The sequence below is a fragment of the Ptychodera flava genome, chromosome 4 (genome assembly GCF_041260155.1).
Source record: "Ptychodera flava strain L36383 chromosome 4, AS_Pfla_20210202, whole genome shotgun sequence".
NCBI lineage: Eukaryota > Metazoa > Hemichordata > Enteropneusta > Ptychoderidae > Ptychodera > Ptychodera flava.
The window spans coordinates 36,579,088-36,601,685 of NC_091931.1; the positions used below are offsets into that span (position 1 = coordinate 36,579,088).

At 38.4% G+C, this 22,598-nt stretch overlaps 2 protein-coding genes across 4 annotated transcripts in view; one reads left to right on the forward strand and one right to left on the reverse strand.

Moving 5' to 3' along the window:
• Positions 1-4,871: 4,871 nt before the first annotated feature.
• LOC139131631 (diphthamide biosynthesis protein 3-like) lies at positions 4,872-22,218 on the reverse strand. Its single transcript, XM_070697767.1, has 3 exons — positions 21,371-22,218; positions 20,113-20,187; positions 4,872-7,600 (listed from the first exon to the last, which is right to left on the reverse strand). Exons 1-3 carry the CDS (start codon positions 21,476-21,478, stop codon positions 7,538-7,540), a joined length of 246 nt encoding a protein of 81 aa, XP_070553868.1. The 5' UTR covers positions 21,479-22,218; the 3' UTR covers positions 4,872-7,537.
• Positions 10,519-22,598, forward strand: part of LOC139131630 (uncharacterized) — a 77,486-nt gene continuing 65,406 nt past the window's right edge. The window contains exon 1 of one of the 3 annotated variants that reach the window (XM_070697761.1): positions 10,519-13,833. Coding sequence is in view for 1 of the 3 variants with exons in the window: in XM_070697760.1 (XP_070553861.1) it covers positions 18,689-18,694 (6 nt within the window). In the remaining 2 variants the exon portion in view is untranslated. Of the gene's footprint in view, positions 13,834-15,351; positions 15,505-18,539; positions 18,695-22,598 lie in introns of those variants that run through there. The other 2 variants (XM_070697763.1, XM_070697760.1) reach the window with 2 other exon arrangements.

Here is a 22,598-nt window from a genome sequence, read left to right on the forward strand (position 1 = left end):
AGCATTGTTTGGGGTGTTTAATGTGGGTTAAATTTGCATCAACACCATGGCGTTAATTCAAGAAAATTTCATATTTTAATTTTCAATTGTCAATATTTCAATGCAGAATATTAAATTGTGGGGTCTTCTGGTTCATATGAGATTTTCACAATTTTATAGACGTGTAATACTTAAATTTGAACTATGCTAGTGTGAAATCTGTGATGTATTCATCAATGAAATCGTCCATCACGGGCTTCAGCTCAGCAAGCTGTGGATGAGCCCCTGCAGGGATCTGAGCAGACACTTCAGTTTTTGTTCATTCAGTCTCGTAAATTATATCATTGGGTTTCCTTTCACTCCCATCGCTCGCAAATCAATTTGCAAACCTGTAAACATCGATTCCCTGCAAGGCGAAAAATAATCAAATATGTAATTTATAAGATGGTGGAATAAAAAGGCAAGCAAAGGCTGGCCTGTTACGTAATACCCTGCAAATACTGATGAGGTCATGTTGAATCAGAACTCTGGTCAGTTTCAGAATTCGTTGCCCACTTTGCAAGTTTAGTTTTGGCACCCTACAACATTAGAGCATGTGATATGGAGTGTGCAAAATATTGCGACATTGTAGCTGTATAGTAAACAACTCCATGATCTCTAGACTTGACATTGTACACTGTGGAGATACAAAGAAAAAAGGCCTGGGAAAAGCAAACTAAACAGTTACAAAGAAAAGTTTTCCTTCTTTTTGTCAAAGCTAGTGTTGCCACAAGCTCACAAAATGTGCTGACCTCAATCATCAATCATGGATTGTAATTTACGTTTAGGATTTGCCCATAGAGATGCTTTTTTTATGTTAGCCTATATCATAGATTATGTCTATTGAACAATTTGGTCATCTATTCATCGTCCTTTTAATGGGGTTAATACTCGGACAATTGCTCGGTGCTGAATCTGGCTTTTCAGATATTTCTGCAGTGATGCAAATCTTCGTACCTGGATAGCGATTCTCTTAAACCTCTTACTAAGAAAAAAAACCGAGAAAATCCAAATAATCATCACTGAGGGAAGACACAACTGATATCACAGATTTACTTGGTGTTTTATACCATCATGGTTTTCAAAACAGAACGAGCGAGCACAGTTGTAGCTGTGTGGTGACAAGCGAGTTAGATGTGCGCCAGTTTTCTTTTCAGGCCAGAGCGTAACCTATGCTATGCAAGTGAATACATGGCCAACAAAGACGGGAGCAAAATGGGAAAAAAGACCATAAGCTGGTCAGCAACCTTTTTGTTATATCTTTTTTGGGGGCTTTGTCTGACAACTCCACCCCTGGGGAAAGTTGTTGCCTTTCAGCCCTTGTGAGGGTGTCCTTGGTGCGAAAAATGGCTGGCTCCGTTTCAGAACAGAGTCAGTCCAGGAAGGAGGGAGCGAGAATGAAGGAAATTAGATAACCACAGAGTCTGAACAAAAACTGTTGAATTTCAACTACCCTGCCTTTTTACACCGCCACACTTCTGAACACGCCAACACAAATCATGAACCGGAGAGGTGTGCGCGATTTATGCCAGCAAAATAACTGACAATAGACATGTTGTTCTCTATTATTATAGGCATTCTTCAGCGATGACTGCATGTTATTACCAGTAGAGCAATAAAACTGCTATTTCATGCTCACTCTACCATTTATAAAACCTCAAGACACCTTACTCCAGTGTAAACTTTCAACCTTCCTTCAAGTCAGAAGATGTTTTCATGTTTGCTGATTCATTTACCACTTAGTCATCCAGGAGGGTCTGAAATCATAGTTTGTTTTTATTTTCTAGCTCAGCTAGCCCTGGAATAGAATCTTGTAAACTGGCTTTCTGTTTGTGTGTCAATTCTGACATTTACTAATTCAAACAAATTTCCCTTGTTCAATATGTTGATGTGAGCAAAGATTCAACAGACTAACTTATTTGGAACTGTTCTGTTTTTTCTATTTGATCACCATATGGCAGCTTGTCAAATCTAAAAAGTTTCTTCTCCTCATGGTTGGATTTCTTTGATAATTGACATTTGTCATATTGTGATAGACGCTAGGTTAATGTAGTATCTAAAATCCCTTTCATCAAACAAAAAGATTTTGCAATTTTTGATCATGCCTGCAACTCTTGTTTCTAGGAGTATGAATCTGTCATATTTGATTACAAATTTTAAAGCGTTCATTCTTCTCTGAGCCAACCTGCGATTTTTTAGTTTCAACAATATTTTGCCCTTTGGCTCCTAAAAGTGATTATTCGATTTGCTTGTACTATAATTTTAAAATTTTATATAAAAAATGACTCCCTCCATGTCTTAGCTAGCGGTCATGGAACCCAATTGTGTAATTTTTCAGTAACTGCAATAAAAATGTAATCCCACAGAGTGAGGGAATGGCATTGATGTTCCAAAGCAAATGTCCTTGACATAATATACTTAATATTATTCCGTCATCTGAAAGTTTTGCTCATGAATCATCACCGAAGCAGTTGAAAGTTGTTAAATCTCCTGTTTTTCAGCTCCATCATGAATTATTCTTCAAAAGCCATCATTTATAAAAATACAGAAGTGAACTTTTATACAGTTTTGGAGTTGGATTTACGTGAAATGTGGCCAATATTGTCTCGCAGTGCTGGATAATTCTGCAAGCATGCATTGAAAATCTCTCTAAATTCCTATTCTTAATGTAAAATTTAAGTGGTTTGTAACAGGAACAAGCTCAAGTGCTTATTCAGTGTATATATTAAACTGGAAGATAGGGAATAACTGCTCCCATTTGCAATCGTCTGAGAGCATGGGACAGGGAAGCATTATGCAAATTGACCAAGAAATGATGATAATGAACTAGAAACTCTAGATCTCTTGATTTGTTTAACGTATTCGACTGAAAACGATATCCACAGTGCTAATCGTATTCACATTTTCAAATGCGAATTAAAATGCCAGAACTTTAATACTTCTGCTTTTTTTCAGAAAAACACCCAGTGACAGATTTGAAAACATTTTCCGCATACTTCATTGGAATTGACCGTTTCATTATCGGTCAATTATGTTGATGAAGTGGTTTTTCTGAATATTTTTCAGTTACAACCTTCCACAAACATGCAACTGTGATACACTTGTTTTCCATCAGAACAAAGAGTAGGGGAAGTACAACCTGCCTGTCAGTTTCACAGACATTGATACGCCGTGACCCAGTTCAAGCGCACTAGCTCTGCAAATGGCATCAGCATAACCTGTGATTGCTGGCTCTTCAATGGGTCTGTAAGGCCCGGGGTATCTGATAGCCATTGATGACAGGTACATACTTAACCTTGTGATGGAGGTAGGTGTGAAGCCCTCTGCATAAATTCTCCATACTTGGTTGAGACTCAACAGAATGCCCATTGTTTTGCCGGCTCCCGCTTATCAAAGTAGTGAACCAGGGCTGATTTCCCTCGTAACCTGTTTTGCACATAACTTGCTGAAGGGCACCATTGAACACCCTCCGTTCAGTCTCCCATAGAAGCCAGCGTACTTGTCATCGAAATCAACAACCGTGTCTTCCAGTCAAGGTCAGTTTCATTTCATTCACTTGTTCATGATCGTTTTGTTGAATATTTTATTGGTAGATTGACTTCTCATGATATGGCATACATAGGTGTCGAGATCTCGCGACCGGCAAAAAATCTCAACTTCCTGCGAAATATTTTATTGTTATCACTGTACTTTGAGGTTAGAGACCAGAGAACAGGTGAGGTGGGCGGGGTTACCACAGCCGTCAGTCATACAAGAAATTCTCTAATAAGTCTTTAATACTTGCTGGAATGACCCTCAATGGGAGCAAAGCATTACATCTATAAAATCCTGTCCTACGATAATCCAGTTCGTGACATTTTCCAATATTTTTAAGAGAGTGTACATTTTATGTTGTTTGTCTGCACAGACTTTTGAAGGATACTTTGATTTATTTGTCTGAATTCTGCGTTTCTCAGAGGGTGACTTTAGTCCTCCTTTTTTTTTTTGTTTGCTGTACCGGTATACTCTCATTCTTCACGGTGTTTTGTGATGGCCTGCCACCCACCTATCTGGGTTAGTTTTTTCAACATTACTTGTTTTTTTTTCAACCTTTTGAAAAGCAAGTTGTCTAAAAGAAGCCAAACAAGCAAAACTCTGGCTGCAGCCAAATGAAAAGACGCTACCTTTGAAGAATTTGGCTTTGTTGGAAAACTGATGTACGTAAAAAAAAATGTATATCACTGCTTTTTAGCTCTCCTTCTGCAGTACAAAGTTTATCTTAGATAATTCATTTTCTGAAAGACAGTGAAATATTGTATTATAATGATCCCCATTTACTCAGCTCATTGGTATGGAGGTGTAAAATGTCACAGCTTGTATAAAAAGTACTGTAAAATTTTAAAGGATTCAATTGAGGTTGCAAAAAATGGGAATTCAACTCTATAAATACAATGTTTATACAAAATAATCGCAATCATACCAATCCATAATCCAATAACACTAGGTCAAAATTTGTAAGACAATAGTTGTAAACATAGACACAAAACAGCACAGAACAGACAGTAAATAGACGGTACAAACAAAGTCAAATTCATGAAAGAAAGATATATGGACCTCTGGCCAAAAGACCAAGAAGTGATGTCAGGTGTTTCGAAAATTTACAAGTTTAGTAAACAGTTTTGCATCCATATGGAGTCTTCACACAAATTCTGCCTTAAATAGAAGGTATGTGTTTTGTGGTCACTGTACTGCACTGTAAAGTTTTGTATTATCTCTTCAATCTAAGTCTTGAAAAAGCTATTGCAGACAGAATATAAACACTTGAAAATTGGTCATCTACCCACACGAAAATGTAAGACAAAACGAAGCAAAAGTTAAGATTGCATAGAATTTATTACAAAAGAAATTTACAACATAATAAAATCCTCATCTTATAAAATTCTGCATTTCTTAATATTCTGTTGACTTAAAAACATTTGCTAGAGAAGCTGCCAAAGAATGAGATTGTTTTCAGATAATTGTACCGTCACAAGCTTATCATGCTAGCTGGCAACTAGAAGACTTTAAAGGACTCTATGAGAAAATCAGCAACATACACAGGATGGTAGAACCAATATTGCTGTGAAACTGCAGGCTTGAGTGTTACCAGCATTTATTTTTTGATGAAGAGGAATGCTGGTATACTGAAATTCTCTCTTTTACAGATGTATTTGCATGCACAGAATCCATTGATATACCAAATATGTACAAGTGTTTATGTGTATGTAAATATTGCAAAATCACATTCGTAACAGTGCCACACAAAGTATGTGTGAGCAAACTTTTTCCTGTACTTGTTCAACCCTGAATTTGTATAAACAGGTCAAAAATCATCCTTGATAACAATGGGTTTGGGCCGAACCATGGTGCCGAAAGGGTAAATGAATGAGGCATCAGGATGCCTTGGTTATGTTACTGATTATTCAGTCGACTTCGTTTTCACCTAAAGCAATCTTCAATAGTTACCAAATGGTAGATTTTAAAACTTCATAAATTAAATAGTATTTCAAGCGACTTATGAAGCATCCCTTCACTTGTTTGGGAAAGCACCGCCATTTACTGAAATTTTTAGTTTTTGCAGAGCACAACGTTTCAAAGAATGTTTCTACTCAGTGACCCCGCTCAGAATTTCTAGAATACAGTATCAAAACTGTGAGGATGTGAAACTAAATGGCCAACAAACATACATCAAGTTTCTTTACAAAAGCTGGATATATTGCAAACCTATGATGCTTGTAAATGAGGTTATGGGAATCCTTGCCTGCTAAAATGGAACACACACCCAAGGTTGAGATTTGTCTCATCTTGTTTTATGATGAGGCGTGTTTTGTTTCTGTGACACTTTAAATTGCTCTCCTTCACAACCACGGAACATTAGATATGAATTGAAAGTCAGTTTGGAATCAGGAGGGGTGCTTGATCCACTCATGTGCACCTCTCGACAACTAAAAAGTTTCCCCCTCATTAGCACTCTGATGGATGGGCTGCGAGAGGAGCCAAAAATACCCCGCTGGGGGAAGCCGTGTTCTTGTACATGATCCGAAGAAATCCATCACCGGGCGGAGTATCATCTCAAGAACTGCTACGGTGATCAAAGCAATCCAATTTATCAGCTGGGTCAAATTTCAAATGATTGCGCATGTGTCACATTTAATGTGGTTTTTTTTTGACAAACTTCTATCAAGGCCATTTGTTTGACAACCCACTACTTACAATGCTACTAGAATAGACTGCATGTTGCATTCATACGATTAACTGTAGCTCCATGCCCATTTGACTCTGTGTATCCTCCCCTCTGAACACGGCCGTGTATTCAATCTCAACTGTGTGTGACCAATCTTTGGAAAACAGCCTAAAAACGTCCCGCTTTTCAACAAGGGTTTGTATTGTCCATCTTTGTATGACACAGCAATAATGTTGTTTTGGGCTTCTTTTCAAACCCCTTTAAATTGTATCAGGCCTGTCACCACGGCAACTTGATGGCTGCAACACCCCGTGCAAAGCTATCTGATCCCTCAGCTTCAAAGGGCAGCAATGAGCCACATCACCAGTTTCCACCGAAATTTGCATGTTGCTAACATAGTTACGACATTTGCTCACCAATTTTTTTGTTTTGATTTTTTGGCAAAACTTTTAACACTTCTTTGGTTTTATGAAAACGATTTGAAATATGTACAAATCAAGTCTGACAGTCACTGAAAGAACAGGCTGACACATAAGTGAATTTGATTTGGTGCACATTTTTCATGTGATACAAGCCCTATTTGAAAGGACAGCTAAGTGATTTTTACGACAAGAAACAAACCCTCAAAGTCATTGGATTGCTAAATTACTGTAAAATGAGCCCCCCCCCCTTAAATCTGGCATTATAAATATTCAACAGTGAATAAATTAAGTTGATAAAACTCATAGATTATCGATAATTCACAACAGAACACTATATCAATCTTGCACCACTTTACCAGCCACCATGGTGTTTGGACTTTAGTTCACTTTGTGTTATCTCGCCCTACCACAAAGGGTTCGCAATCATATTTTATCTAGCTGGGCCTGCCGCCAATACAGCTAGCTCATACTCAGGCATGGAGGTACATAAAACACTGACAGGTGTTATTCACACTACAGTTTCTACAACATTGACCTTTGACCTTCGTGGACCATGTCAGGGAGAGAAATCGACCACCAGAAGAGACTTAATGCCCTATCTGTGCTTGATGAAAATAGTTAAACTGGCCTGGACAGGTTTGAGTTATTGGTCAAACTTAAATTAAAGATTAAATAAATAGCACTAATAAACAACGGAATGAAATAACACCACTTCTGGATGAAGTCTTGTGGATATGAACACATCATTATGCACCTTGTGCGCTGGACTCTGAGGTAGATATGTAAATGAAATACTTTCTCATGCTACCGATGACCTCAAGTTCTTTCATGTTCCGTGGGTTGTGACGCTGCGAACATTCGATAGGTTTAGTGTTTCAACTTCTTACATCGTGTATCAAAGCTTCTCCAGTTCTGTTGTTTTAGACGGGACCACTTCTGCAGATTCCAGAAAATCATCCTGTGGAAATGAAAAACAGGAAAAAAAAGCTGATAACTTAATGAATGATGTATCTTGTGTTTTGTTTTGAAATTGACAGCTTGCATAGCGCTGGAGTAACATTCTTTGATATTGATGAATTCTTCTGAGATGTGAATTGCAGGGACAGGACAGGCAATATGCCACTGAGTTGGTGAATTAAAACCGAACACTAGAAAATAACATATTATTCAGAATAACAAACTTAAAACTGCAAAGTCTGTACCTTTTAATGCATTTTCCAATGATTTTTGTTACGTTTGTAAAATACAACAATATCTTGTTTCTACTCCAAGAATCATTTGACATGCCATGTATTCAAAAACTGGCTGTGTACACGTGTATGCAAAATGTCCAGTGTCACTACTGAACCAAATTTTAGTCCGAACAAGAATTCATTTTTCAACAATAACATTGCATATTGCAGTGCCCCATTCACTGTGTAGGCAAGGCCTAATACAACAAATTGTTCTATGCAATATCAATCATACAAATATATTTTTCCATAAAATTTTATTTGATGTAACAAAAATAATTACTATTTTCAAACGTTACAATTGTTGTCCCTCACAGAGAATGTGTTGATGCCAGTGACTGTATTGGCATATCATAGTGGTAGTTTCATGAATAAAAATATTTGTTGGGCATTCTATGAATCATAAATCAACGACTGATATCATCATTAAATGCTCAATAAAAAATGTTAGAATTATGACATGCATCACTATGTAGAGCGTACTTCGCACCATACAGCAGTGCTATTGACATTGTTTGTACACTTTATACTGTACATAGTTCATGCTTTGGCATATGGGGCTAAACATTCGGTAATTCCCAAATTGCTCACTTCGCACCCACACCTTGTGTGTTAAAGGGCACACCAATTTATTGATTTGTCCCCTCTTCAAATATGTTTACATAAATTCCATATTTATGGTCCTTGAGTTAACATATCAGAATATGACTATTTTCTGAAGTTAGAAATATAGACTAAATTACATACTAAGTGAAAATTTATATCTTTTACAATCAAAAGAAGTAACAAGAGCCATGTTATAGGCAATTTGGAAGAAGTTTTATGCTACTTTTCCAATAAATTCTCCTGACACTTCATGCAATTGAATGCAAACTGACTTATTGTTATTTCTCAGTAAATAAAGATTATACATGTATAAATAGTGAATCATAAAAATATGTAAATCACTCTGTATTGATAGGACAAGTTCACCAGTTTACTTGTTGACAAAGCAATTTTTTTCATTCAAATCAGTATTGTTCCAAGAGCATGTGTACTTGCTTTATATTGGGCTGTTTTATCTGTGACTGTGAAGAGAACCACTGAATTTTCCTTCAGTGTGGATCGAGGTAAGGTCTAAGTGGGAGCTTTACTATATATCAACCTTGCCGTCAGATCTAACGTATTCCAAGTGGAAAATTTTGATGGGATTCATGGATTTTCCCGTACACATTCTTTCTTTTGTATGTGCATGTTGCAAAGTCAAGTTTGTTTGTACAAGGGGATTCAATGGCATTCGTGCGTGTCCTGTTACAGGGGCACATTATAGCTGAAAGCAAAAACGCTGTACCCATGCCCAGTTGGCACACCGCTATTGAAGGATGTAAGTTAAAACTACAAACACTGTGTCCACTATCTGTAACAGTATATTTTCCATTCAGAGCCGTTAATGGACAGAGATATTGTCATACAAAGTGACCGTACAGAGTGAGTGTCAATTGTTTCACATACCAATATTCAACTCCCTCCTCTACATCTATTCTCCTCATCCCCCCCCCCCCCCCCATCCCCCATCTCCAGTTACCCAATATCTCAAACGGAAAGATGCTTGATAGAACAACAGCGACTGACTTGGGGAGGCAACATTTAACTTAATGAGAACTAGACTATTCATGTGAAAACTGCAAAATGATTAAGTGAGCCCTCTTGACTGACAAAGCTACACTCTATTTGAAGGACACAGTGGGCTGTGTCGGGTACCAGAAATCGATTTTCAGCAATTGTCCTCAGCAAGTATGACAGAGATCTACGTAATGGGCCTATTGAGTATGTATCAATCATCGGAGGGTATGTCAGGATTATGAGAAGAAAACACTTATCTGGTTTGAAAATGAGCAATGACGACAAAATGGCTGATCAAATGATTTTTGTGTTGTGGTAATCGTTGATGACAGCTTTTGCAAATACCAAGACAACAGAAAGGAAAGATATGAACTGAGACAAACTTTCATCAGGTAATGGTTGCAAATAGCCACTCATAATGCAGACCATTTAAGCCTGATTCAAAATTTCACATCCTTGAAAACCATTGGCAGGTCAATCCATTCATTGTTACAATCTTTTTTAATATGTGGATTCAAACTTTGGACTTTATGTCATATAACTTCTCGGTACAAGAAGTCGGGCACTACACCCAACAACTGTCATTGACTGCATTAAAATAGCAACCCTCCGAACTTTGAGGAAGTTACAAAAAAAAAAGGACAGATGCTTGAAATATTTTCACAGAAACGTAAATTGTGCTTGTGTCATGGTAACGTATCAGTGACGTGTCATTGAAAATTAGGGGTCTTGTGGTCCACAATGGAGTAAGTAGCTTTGCTTAGTTGGATTGAATTAAGTAAGGGCATGCTGCGCGGTATTACCAGTCTTTGTCCCCATCTTGTAAATGTGTTTTAAGATGCTTAAAACTAGAGCCCAAATTCACAGAAGTGTAAGTCTTGTTAAGATTCCCAGACCAGCACTATAGCAAAACAAAGTGACTGTCCTACACTGACCTGAAACATTGGCTGGTTTCCATGGAGTCAGGTCAGTGATTGTAATAAGTTGCAACGAAAATAACAGTACAACTACGTTCTTTTTGTGTTGGTTTTTCGTTCAGGAGGCATCTTTGCTTGGCTTTTTGTTTTTGGGCTGGTAGATCCCGGTCATTGTTTTGTTTTCCAGCTGGTAGATCCCAGTTATTGTCTTGTTTTCTGACTGGCGGATCCCAAGCATTGTTTTAAAGTGGACACTCTAATTGGGGGTTGTAATTGTGCTACAATAGTGAGGACCACCGCATGAGCCGATTTTAATTACAGTGGCAACAAATTCTATTCTTGCTGTGGCACAAAAGATTTAAAAAATAGCACAGGGGAGCACCGGTTGACTTCAAAGGTGCTGAAACAAAGGTTTTTAAGGCATTTGGCACTGCTTTGAAAAAAATGTGATCTAAAACAAAACAATATAATATACAAGACATGTTTAAAAATACCATCTACACAATTCAAGTCCAATTAGCAAGGTGCTGCTATGGCCCGGTCACTTTCTAATTGCACACTTGGGAAGCTATAAATATAGTTGAGTCTTCCCAGGGTGCAGTTGTGAAAAGTGTGGCATTTATAATTTGATTATAATACAGTTAGGAAAATTGCTAGACACCTAGGGAAATCAATACATCCACATGGAAATCAATAACTAGACCCACTCAACACAGAACTCTACCTAAGTTACCTCAAAAGCTAGATTTTTGATTTTTGACCACTTCTCACATTTGCATCTCATTTGCATATTTCACACCTGATATGTTTACTTCAAGGAGAGTTGATATTCAACCAATGAGATATCCACAAACCAATTGATGTCAATCTCCTGTTTTTCAGTGCTGATTTACATAAATGTTGCACATAAACAAAAATCACATGGACGCACATACAAATAGGATAAAACATTAAATTTTAAGACATACAGACATTGCCTACCAATCAATGCAATTAGTTCCCTATTCTCTAGTTATACATACCAGTGTAAGGGGCATGAGCAGGAGAATCACCAATATTTGAAACTGTTTTCAAAAGTGGCCGCTGAAAGCACACATGGTGAGACCGCGAATAATCGGCCAATGTCTGGCAACCCAGCTTGTCAAACAGTGACAAAGTACACAACTTTACGAGATTGGTATCAAACCTGAACAGGCCCAACCATACCAACGGTGATGTTTGCACTTTTGCATAGGTCATGGGACATAGGTCACTGGATGTGGAACTATGCAGCTATGTACAAATATCATATTCTCTGAAAAGACCAAGGTACACGGTCTATTCGGTGTACCTATGTAACATTGGTAAGATTGGGGAACCCAGGCTGAGTTTTGTCAGAGATAAATCTGGGAGCTATTTTTGGATATTATCAAATCAACATGACGGATAGAAAGGATACAAAACTGGAATACTCAAGAAATCACATACAATCAGTTTTCACATGTTCCAAGAAAGTTCAGGAAAATCTTGATTTTTAAAGAAAAAACTTCCTCTAGGGGTAAGTTTCACATTATCCCAAACTGCCAAAATGTCCCAGAATTCATAGCAATTAACCTTTTTAAAGACTGTACAGACTGAACAATTGTACATAAAGTCATTGTGCCATCTATGAATCATTGAAATAGATATTGTTCCTTTTGTGACCCGTGCAGACTGACAGTCTAAGGTAAGATATGAGCACTTTAATTTAAATATCTACTTGAAATTTCCGTGAATCTGAAATTCTCAGCTCAGCAATGTTGCTAAAACGTTTAAATACAGCTTCCCAACAAGCAATAATTGCCTTGGCATTTTTCATTCAATGTTTTTTGCCGACTTCCCCCATGGTTGCAGCTCCTTCGATCGGGAGATATTTGCAAATTTTACAAATTCTCCACACTGTAGAAGCAAATCAGAAATGAGCGATGGCCACTTGATGTGACAGGGGCAAACGTCAAAGCAATGAACAACAGAAAGGTGCGACCCAACAGCCACCTGTCGCTGACCTAACCTGTACTGTGTAATGGTATGTCCCAGTTTCAAAACAAACTGAAATCTACTCCAAATAAACTAACACAGCTGCAAAGAACTCTGGTTGTGTAGCTGTTAGGTGTTTTGTGACTGATAATGACAGATCAAATAAACAGGTTATTAGAACAGGAAGCTGTTGTAAACAGAATGAACAACTAATCACATAAAATCACTAGTCAAGGGCTGATGGTTACCAGATAGTGAAATTTACATACTAGTAAGTGTGGTTAAAAACCATGTTAAAATTGCCCCCAGTTTGTCATATATCAGTTGAAGAACTGATAAAACTGAACTTTATGAGAATATGTTTCATAACACAGACTCTAGGGTCTATGGTCATAACATATACCATCTAACAGGTACCCTTGGGTCTACGGTCATAACATATACATTTAACTGGTAGAGAAAATATGAGAAACTGTTACCATGACTGGAATAACTAAATGGGAGTACGCTTTGTGTTCCTTCATCGAGCGTGCTTGACTTTTTTATGTAAACTAATTACAACCACACTCAGCATTGACGAAATGGTCGTGATTTTGGCTTCGACCTTGTGAGGTTTGGTTTGACCCCGGGCGATGAACGCAACCTTCATCGAAGATTTTGGAAGAGACAGGACAAATATTTAGCCAGCATTATCCAACATTTTCCTCAGGAAACTTGACTGAAGTAGATGAGAAGTTCTCATGATACAATATCAAGCATGAGAGTTGTTCTCATCTTTTGTCGGCATAACTGGCAAACATTAATGGATTTCTTGGTCATTCAATGTACAAAAGTTCTCCTTGATAATCTTAGAGGAAAACCACACCGTGGGAGAGCGGCAGTGAATGTTACAGTTGCTTCGAATCAATTTCACATATGATTCATACCCTTCAATAAAGATTAAAGCCAAATTTCTTCGCACTACTTAAAATCTGTTCTTATTCTACACCGCAAAGTAATCGGCATGAAAAGACAAAAATTGCCTCTTTTCATTTCATACTTTTTTTTTCAATAAAATGCACGGTTGATTTACTGTTCCAGTCCCCTGGACACATGCAACTCGTATTTGTTGTTGTTACAATCTTATTGAAAAAAGGGAGGCCAAAGGCAGGTGGGTAGTCAGGGCACGTCATTTGCATAAAAACAAAGTAACTTCAGTATTTGTGTTCAAACAGTGACCACTTAAATGGAATCACCGAAAAAAGTTGCTCACAAAGTGGGAGTGACGTCACTGAGACTTTAATTGAAGTCATTGTGCCACTTGGTCAAAGCTTTGGCTGCGTAGTTGATCTTGTTGGCATTGAAGATAACTGTTCCATTCCTGTATTGTGCAGGCAACACTCACGCAAGGGGGATTATTTTCTACTGAAAACGCAACTGTGACATGAAAACTTTCGGTCTCAGAGGTAAGATACCTGTAACTTTCCTGTTGAATTCACTTTTGATTCTGAAAACAAACATTTTTGTATTTCACGACTGTGTTCTCTGATTTGTCACCATGGTCATGCATGTGTGAAGGGTATGACTGCACCATAGTATAAATGAAGCCGTCATCCTTCGGTTGAGGTATTTAGCAGAAAGGGCCCTGAGAGTCAAATAGACACGCACGCAGCTAAATGCGGAGAGAGAAACTGACCAAAAGATGCAGCAAGGCATAGGCATACAGAGACCGACAGACATAGAAACAGAAAGACGGACAGACAGGCAGGCAGACAGACATCGATAGATAAATTGATAGGCATATCATTAACAGTCGGAAATCACACTCTCTCCTCTCGCAGAGACTGTGAATGGGAACTCTACCAAGCATATGCAAATCTTTCACAAAGTGTCATCCAAACACAGATCACAGATACTTGATTGAAGACGTCATTACCCTAGTTTGAAATGTACAAGTATTGTCTCCTAGACTTGGCAGTGGCAACTGGGCAAAGTTTAACAAATTATTCCAATGTATGGCAGTTCGTTACCTTGACTTTGTGAAAACGTGGCTTCCTTAAATTGTTCTATACCATTGACGTCTGATAAATTTTTGATCACTGCTCAATTCTATTTACAATATTCTAAAGTGAAATTGCTGAACTGAAAGATTTGCTGAATCCTATTTCGCCTTGGCTGAATTTCTTCACACATAGAAAATCAACATGCTGGGACTTCAAGCTGCTTCAAATTGTAGTGTAGAACTCAGCAAGACAATGCCCTCATTAGTTCACAGACCTGGGCAATCTTCCTGCTAGGTGTACAGAATGTCCATTGTTTGTCTATCTTTCAAACTCTTGGCTTTGTTGTCAACGTGATCAGGCCAATTGCCATTTCAGCAAATTTTTGTCCTCAATGGCTGCGTTATCACACCATCACTTTCCATTTCACACCTTGGGGATAATTTGATATTTTCCAGGTAAAATTCTATGCGTTATCACACATAGAATTAATTCACCATCACCATCCATTTTACACCTTGGGGATATTATGATATTTTCCGGGTAAAATTCTTCACCGTAACATTTACAAGTGTGAGGGTTACCTAGGCCAATGGGGAACATGATGTAGAAATATTACCCCACGGCTGTGACGTAATAAAACATACAGTACTCACATGAATGTATGAATTGCAAACAATCATACAGCCCAGTATTGTCTTACCCATTGAACCATTGTCTTTGCTGAGCAGCACTTATCAAAGTGCATTGTGTTCCGTGTTTGACTTCAACATTTTGAAACTCCAACAGACAAGGCAACACAACAAACAAATCCAAACATACGGAAGTGACCCAATGGCATCCACAAAGGGATTTAAATGTTTTTTTGCAAAGGGCGGAGGACCTCTCTACTCCAGCCTTTCACTGCAGCGTTAAGACTTCATGCGTTTGGTTCTAAATTTAGATCACTAACGACACACCCATTCTCACAGCCGATCAAAGTCAACCATTGGTTGGAAGTACTCCCTGAATCCGTTTGACATCATCTGTTTTGTCCCCTGTTACTATAACCAGGACAAATATTGTCCACAGTAATGACTGCAGCTATTTTGGGCATCAATATTTGTTTCCTGTTTCCAGTAATTACACCAGAACAAGGTGAGGGAATCCATACTACCTTCTACTACATAATTTTTGTCACCAACTGCAAATTTTGACATTTTCTTTTTCATTTTGAAGTTTTAAACACAAATTTTAACATTACAGACCTCTGTTCAGACTAACTTAAACTTGTTGAACAGTTGAGATAACTGAGGTCACAGTACCTTGTCAACACATGGGCTAAATACCAATTTGCAATACGTTATATATAATTCTGTAAAATTTTACAGAGGATGAGAGGAATGTCAAAAATCTCAAAAATGGATTGTCACTACTACCAACAATGTTTCAAAGAAACTCACACATAACTTGCATATCATCATGTTACTGATTGTGAAAATATAAATATTGAATGTACTGATGATGGCTCATGATGGTGACAGTGATGATGATGAAGAGAGTTTCAGTTTAATACAGTTACAGGATTCAGTTAAATATAGTTACAGATCCCTATGTCAGTAGTAACCAGGGCAAATATGCATTGGTACTAGTAGGATCATTCACACAGAAAAGCCGTAGATATTTGAATTGTTCTGGCCTTTTACCTGTTTTGACTTGCATCAAGATATGCTCACATACCATCGTACAAGTTTTGGGGGATTATCTCCGAACCTGACCGACTGAACAATAAGAATACAAGGTTTAACATGGCTAGGACATGAATTTAAGCGGTACCTGGTTCAAAAAGCTGAATTTACATATTGAGTAGGTGGACACAGGACTTGACCGTTGCTTGGGAGAATCAAAGTACCAGATATGATCAAGTACTGATTGAGAGCAAAGTAGGTTTTCAATTGCAATAACCTGATTATTGATCTGGAAAAACCTAATACTCAACTCATTTTGTCTGATAGTATTTCAATATTTGGGTTGTGAGCAATAAACACCATTACACAATTGGCGCACTGACCATTTCAAATGGCATTCATGCTTGCATCGGTGTTCTCACAGACAAGCTTTGACCGGACATGCTAGATTGGGTGTTTGCTCAAGTCCCTTTATGCCATGATTAGGAATAGCAGCTTTTCAAATAACAGTTATTCAAATTTACGGCTGCTCCGACTGTGGTCTTTCCAGTGTCTCCATCAGTGTTGGTTACGAAATGCGTCCATTAGAATGGTAATGCTGCCAGATTGGAAGAAAAGCCAACAATGGACGGGTAGATTTGTTGTTTCTGGCACTTCAACAATTCGATGTCTGATGGAGGTCTATAGTCAGTCCGTCAAAACAAAAACTCCGTGAACTGACTGGGCATTTTTTATGACCAGCTGGAAACTATTCTCTGCTGTTAAACGGTTCAAAACCGTGATTTGGTCCGATTCTATTGTTGTCAATGGCAATGTTGGACTCCTCAACAAGACAAACAGGGAGAGCTAAAAGGCTGAGGCAAAGTCTGTATCTGAATTCAGAACCTGACGATGTCATATGGCAGACTTTAATACAAAAGCCTGAGTACCTGTTGCATGGCTAAGGCAGTTGAGAAGTACTGAACAGAGACACTGTTGGAAATGTTCAACTTTGACCTCTGGGTAGAAAGGCCACAGCAAAGTTCAAGATACCCTAGGACTTCTATGATAGACATTTGAGGTACATGTGCCATGTTTAATACTCTAACTGAAGTGATAATCTTCACAGTCTTTATGGTTGAAACTAAAATTTCACCAGGTAAGAGCGAAAAATATTCAATTTTCAAAATATGAATTGTGTTTCAGAAGATACCAATCAAAGTTGTGGAAAACACAGTATGCCTGCATTATAACACTATTTTTAAATGTATTTATTCTTGCAATACAGAAAATTTTCATTCACACTCAACTGGACTGAAATAAAAAAGCTTCCAAAAGCAATGTACATGTCACTATCTGTGATATTGTTTGCGTGTAAACCTCTGACAATAAACCCATTTCACCCATTGTGCTGTCTCAAGTGGTTAAACCCTATTGTGTTTCCAGGGTGTATTGGAACAGTGAACAGTTAAAGAGGGGGAGGGGCTAAAACAGTTAAATGCGAACACTTTCTGAGGGATGTGAGCGTGAGAATGCAAGCAAGTTGCATCAGAGCCTATTCACATAAGGCTTTACTGACCATCAGATTCCAAAGTTTGAATGTATCACCTGATAATAAAACCAGTCACCACCCCATGTTTTTTACCTCTGTGGTTTGCCATTGTGTTGCCAATGACACACGGCTCCAGAGGGGCGAACTGTTTCAGGCATGTCTGAGGAACTCAAAATGAAGTAACCAAGGTAAAAGCAGCACACGCTGTCAATGGCATTATCACTATTGACAAGACTCTTGGAGTATCTCAGAGAGTTCAAGGAGAAATCAAACAGCTATTTGCCTTCAGTCATTGGAATACGGTATGAATGAGGTAACAGATTGAAGCACAGCCTGGAACACTCAACATGTTCACATTTCACTGCTTCAGATATGTTGCTGCCACTCAGTCTACTTTCCCTCCCACTTTTGAAATTTGACTAAGGATGGCTTTTACCTTGTATCCATGAATGCTGTGCGAGGATTGGCCGGCATCAATGGCTGATGAAGGAAACTTTGTACAGATTTTCCTTTTTCGAAAAAGTGTCTGTTTGTCACAAGGCAAAGTAGATGTTTTTTTCTGTATGGGGTCTTTAATGTGGTGATTCAGACCAACAGCCTAGGGCAGGTATATACTTTGACTGACTTTGTTCTCATTCATTGCCTTTGACACTGTACTCTTATATACTGTGGCTAACTCTCCATGGCTCTCTCTCACGGCAGCTGAACTATCGGAAACCTTTGTCGCTACATCACAAATGAAAACTGAAAATAATGTGTCAGGTCTCATTTAGCCTCTTTGAATTTCCCTTTTTTTCACACTTTGACACATTTTCACACAAAATCAGCAAGTTTTCACATGCACCAAAAGAAAAGATCTGATTTTTGCATGAAAATAGTCCATTGAGTGCCCATGACTATTGGATGGTGCAGGGCAGTGACATAATATTACATCATTGCCATCAAAAGGGATTCTGCAGGATTAGTTTCTCATAAAAGAAAGCGGAGTTTAGGACTATCTGCACTTCACAGTGGGACAAAAAACAAGGATGACATTGGTCATATTACTGTAGGATTACTGAGCGCATCCCGGCCCAGTGCACGGTCATATGGTCATACCCTCGTATCGCCCCATCGCTGAAGAATGAAGGTAAATTAAGTCACCTTGTTTCTTAGCTTTGCCATTTACGTATGCTGGCGAGGCGCTAGTTGTGATGATAATTTATACCTTAACCCGTGTGTTTTTCAACGTCACGACTGATCAAGTTTCTACAATCACGGCCAAACATCTGTGACATCGTTGGTTGCACTTCTTAATTTGAAGGGAGGGTTCCTTGAATTTTGATTACGCGAGAATTACATAGCAAAAGGGAAAGATAGGGTTAAATCAACGTTGTTTTCCCCGTTGGATAGATTGCCTGCAAAGTCAAAAAATGTTGACTATGTGGCCTTCAAAGAGATCTACATACTTTTCTTTGACCAGAAATCTTTGCAGTTGCATTGTGATGTACAGGGAGAAAACAGGAAGATATAAAGATAGAAGTACTGAGCCCCGACAGCCTAGGGGGGTTCCTGTATTGCGCACTGTCTGCAAAGCAAACTAGCTTAATTGCTTTGCGTCTCACTCAATGAAATAAAGAACCGTGGTCTTTCACGGTGATGTGCAACATTTCCTTACAATAAATTCCGACTTTAGTGACATCGTGTGAAGACCTCCAATAATTCCTTTGATCTGTGTGTTCTTCAAAATGAACTGTCGTTACTTGAGCGATCAATTTGCAATTCTGGATTTGGATTTTGGCCAGGAATGGCAGCAAAGCTAATTGTATGTAAACAAAAAAATCACCATTTCTGTATTATCCCTAAGACAGAAAGAGATAAACACCTTATATGTACATGAAGTAATACCTTCAAAGTAATGGAAACAAGGCATCGTTGTTATCATTAAGAGTTTTACATGCTATCGTGTGGTCCCAAACAACATGCAATTGTTTTTTACTTAAACGGCATATACCACACAGTTATTCTCCCCTCTCAGATTCTAAGCCACTTTACATTGGATTAGTTGCATACTAATTACAGCACCTACTGACCGTTTTCGGCTTCCTTTGTTTTGAAAAAATGACGACACAAACTTTGTGAAACAGTCTTCTATAAAAGGAATGGACAGGCTGCACACAGTCCTAATTTGCAATGTGATTTAAATACAAGTATCACAGCATGATGATGATGGAAAACAAGCATTCTGAAGTGAAAGTTATCAGTTACAATGCAAATAATGAGTATAAACAGCATAAATATAAATGTATTAACTTTTCATTCCCATCAAAACACAGTGACTTTTTTTCTGGCAAGCAAATGGAACAAGTTTCTATTAACTGTACTGCTAACCATTCTTCTAACTTTGAAAAAAAAACTAGGAATAGAATAAACTGTAAGAATGTGAAAAAATCTAAGTTTTTCAAATTTAGAGATTGGATATTGAAAGCCATTACAAACTATTTGGTTGGTAATTTTTGTATTACAAAATTGTCCATTTTGTAATTTGTGCTGTTGTTATGTACTTACCATATCATAAATAACCTTGATAATTAGTGAACAACTAGGGCATGTCGCCACTTCTTCACCATTTTCTAGATCTTCCTATTTTGGAGAAAAAGAAAGAAAGGACTGATTCAAGATTAATTATTTTTCATTTCTGAGATAGTTTTCTGTATAAGATTCAATATCAGTTGCTGAATGCTGAAACATAAACAAATCTTTTCACACAATGTAATGATTTATATCAGTTTCTTATGGAAGAATCAGTTTCAGCAAAATGCTTGCAATCTTATATGCCGATGTCAAGCAACACTTGTATCAAAGTACGTGCACTTCATCTAGTCTATATCTCAATGTTGTATTTTGGCCTTTGTCCCATGCTCCTGCAGGAGTATGGGACGAAGGCCAAAAGACAACATCGAGATATAGACCGCACTTCATCAGACCTGCGCAAATGTTCTCTGCGACTATAATGTGACATGAAGGTTTGTTGAAGATCATAAGTTGACTCAGATCACGGTCCCTCCACAAAAGTATCACCAACTGTATGCATGCATGGAACCATGGATCCATGGTTGAACAAAGACAAGGGCAAGAGGACTTTCTCTGAATTTTGAATTCCTGTTGCTATGCTTTCTGTGTCAAATGTCCAGCTATGCATATGCTGATCATAGAGCATTCTAACTGTCTCCTTATTATACGCTGTGTTCATGAAGTAACATTGGCATGAAGGGAGGAATCTTTCAAGTCAGTACATCTCAATAACCTCTGAAAACTGAAGAAAGAAAGGAAACATGAAATGTCCGTTTGAAAACGTTTAGAAGCATGGGGCTGAACTTGTCGTTTAATCGTAACGACACGGATTAAACCAGAAACTTAACTGTATTTAGGGGACCTCTATATACTCTAATATGCCCTCGGGCGTTGAGCTTACCGGTGTGAAAAGGCATACCAGCTGACGTATTGTTTTGTGATTACGCAATACTCGACTCTGCTGGCCCCTTTTGTGAGGGACATGAAAACCGACAGCGACAAAACAAGAGTTGTACATCCGAAACGAATCAACGGTTAAAGCGTTCAGTTCTGAGTAAATGTGGCGTGATCAACACTTATATAATAACACTAAAACTCCGTAGTCACCTTTCAGAAGAGTCACAGGAGTGTTTTGCGACGAAGCATTTCAAAAAATACGTCTTCCGGTATGTTAGGTTTTGAAGTGCGGAGGCATCGACTGCATACAGTATGAATGGCATTCGAACAGTTCGCTGACATGTTCTCTACTTACTCTCGTTATTTCGAATCTGTCACCACACGGACACGGGTAATAGTACGTCTCTGTTTCTTCATCGTACTCCATGTCTTCGATCTCTATTTCATCGTGGTACACCGTCATTCTTGAGGCGGCAATTAAAGGCTGTTGGATTTCGTACTGCCAGCGAGACACACTCACTGCAGTGACATGTGGTTCGTTGGGATTACCGGAAGTGCGTCACTTAAAGAATTCCCCCTTGCAGTTCTGTTGGAACAGACAGCTCACGTCGAGCTGGAAACAGTGGGCCGATCAGTGTAGCTCGGTAACGTATACCTGAGAGATCATGGGGAAGTTATGCGCATATTATTGATAAAAATCATACCACGTTTCAGTTGAGACATCCTGCGTGATTTCTGCACCATGTCGTCACGCCTACAGCTTGGAAAACAACGAGAAGAGCGCTCTGATTCGGAACACGATTTACTTCGGCTCCTTCTTTAGAAACATGTATGATGTACATGTGAGATGTAGCACCTCCCCGGGCCCCCGGATGGTCCGTTTAATCCAGGACATCTATGTTGAAGTTGCAGAGTTGTCGAATTGCTGTTATATCTTCGCTTAAAGCTAGACTAGAACCGTTCCGTATTTCACTATTTAACTTTTACAAACACAATTACAGTTTTGGAGGTACAACACTGCTACACGCAACTGACACTGAATGTAGGTCATCGTCGCTTCCGCACTTCCGGCCAATCAGGAGGTGCAGGAGTTGTGTGAATAACCGTGTCCAGAAACAAGTGTTTAACACTCATTTGATTTTTCGATCATGAAGTATGAAATGCCTATCAAAACGCGAGACTTTTGTATTCTGTTGGTACGAGTACCGAGTGGGCACAATGAACTTGACTATTTTAAACCACGTCCTTCATTACTACCCGGGGGACCACAACCGATAGTTTCTGGATTTGACTCCTATTCAACAAGATACCTCTCTTTTTTAGGGTCTATGATAAAACGCGATATTGCGATTTTGCTCGATGCTTGAGCTAAAATTAAAATGAATATAACCAATTTTTAGCTTAGGCCAATCCATTAATTTTACTCAATTTAAGATAAGATTTATTGGATAATCCTGACAGAACAGCGCATAGCGGCCTTCATACCTACAGGCGTGATGTGAACTGGGTGGTTTTGATAGCATGAATTTATGCTACGTTCCCACGTTCTGATACGTAGTCTACGAATCAGAACGTTGGAACGT

Bases quoted from the DNA above. Each gene is read 5' to 3' on its own strand.
- LOC139131631 (XM_070697767.1), bottom strand. From the start codon at position 21,478: ATGACGGTGTACCACGATGAAATAGAGATCGAAGACATGGAGTACGAT. The intron at 20,188-21,370 runs GTAAGTAGAGAA...TCTCCAAAATAG, and splicing joins ACAGATTCGAAATAACGAGA to GAAGATCTAGAAAATGGTGA. The intron at 7,601-20,112 runs GTAAGTACATAA...TCATTTCCACAG, and splicing joins TCAAGGTTATTTATGATATG to GATGATTTTCTGGAATCTGC.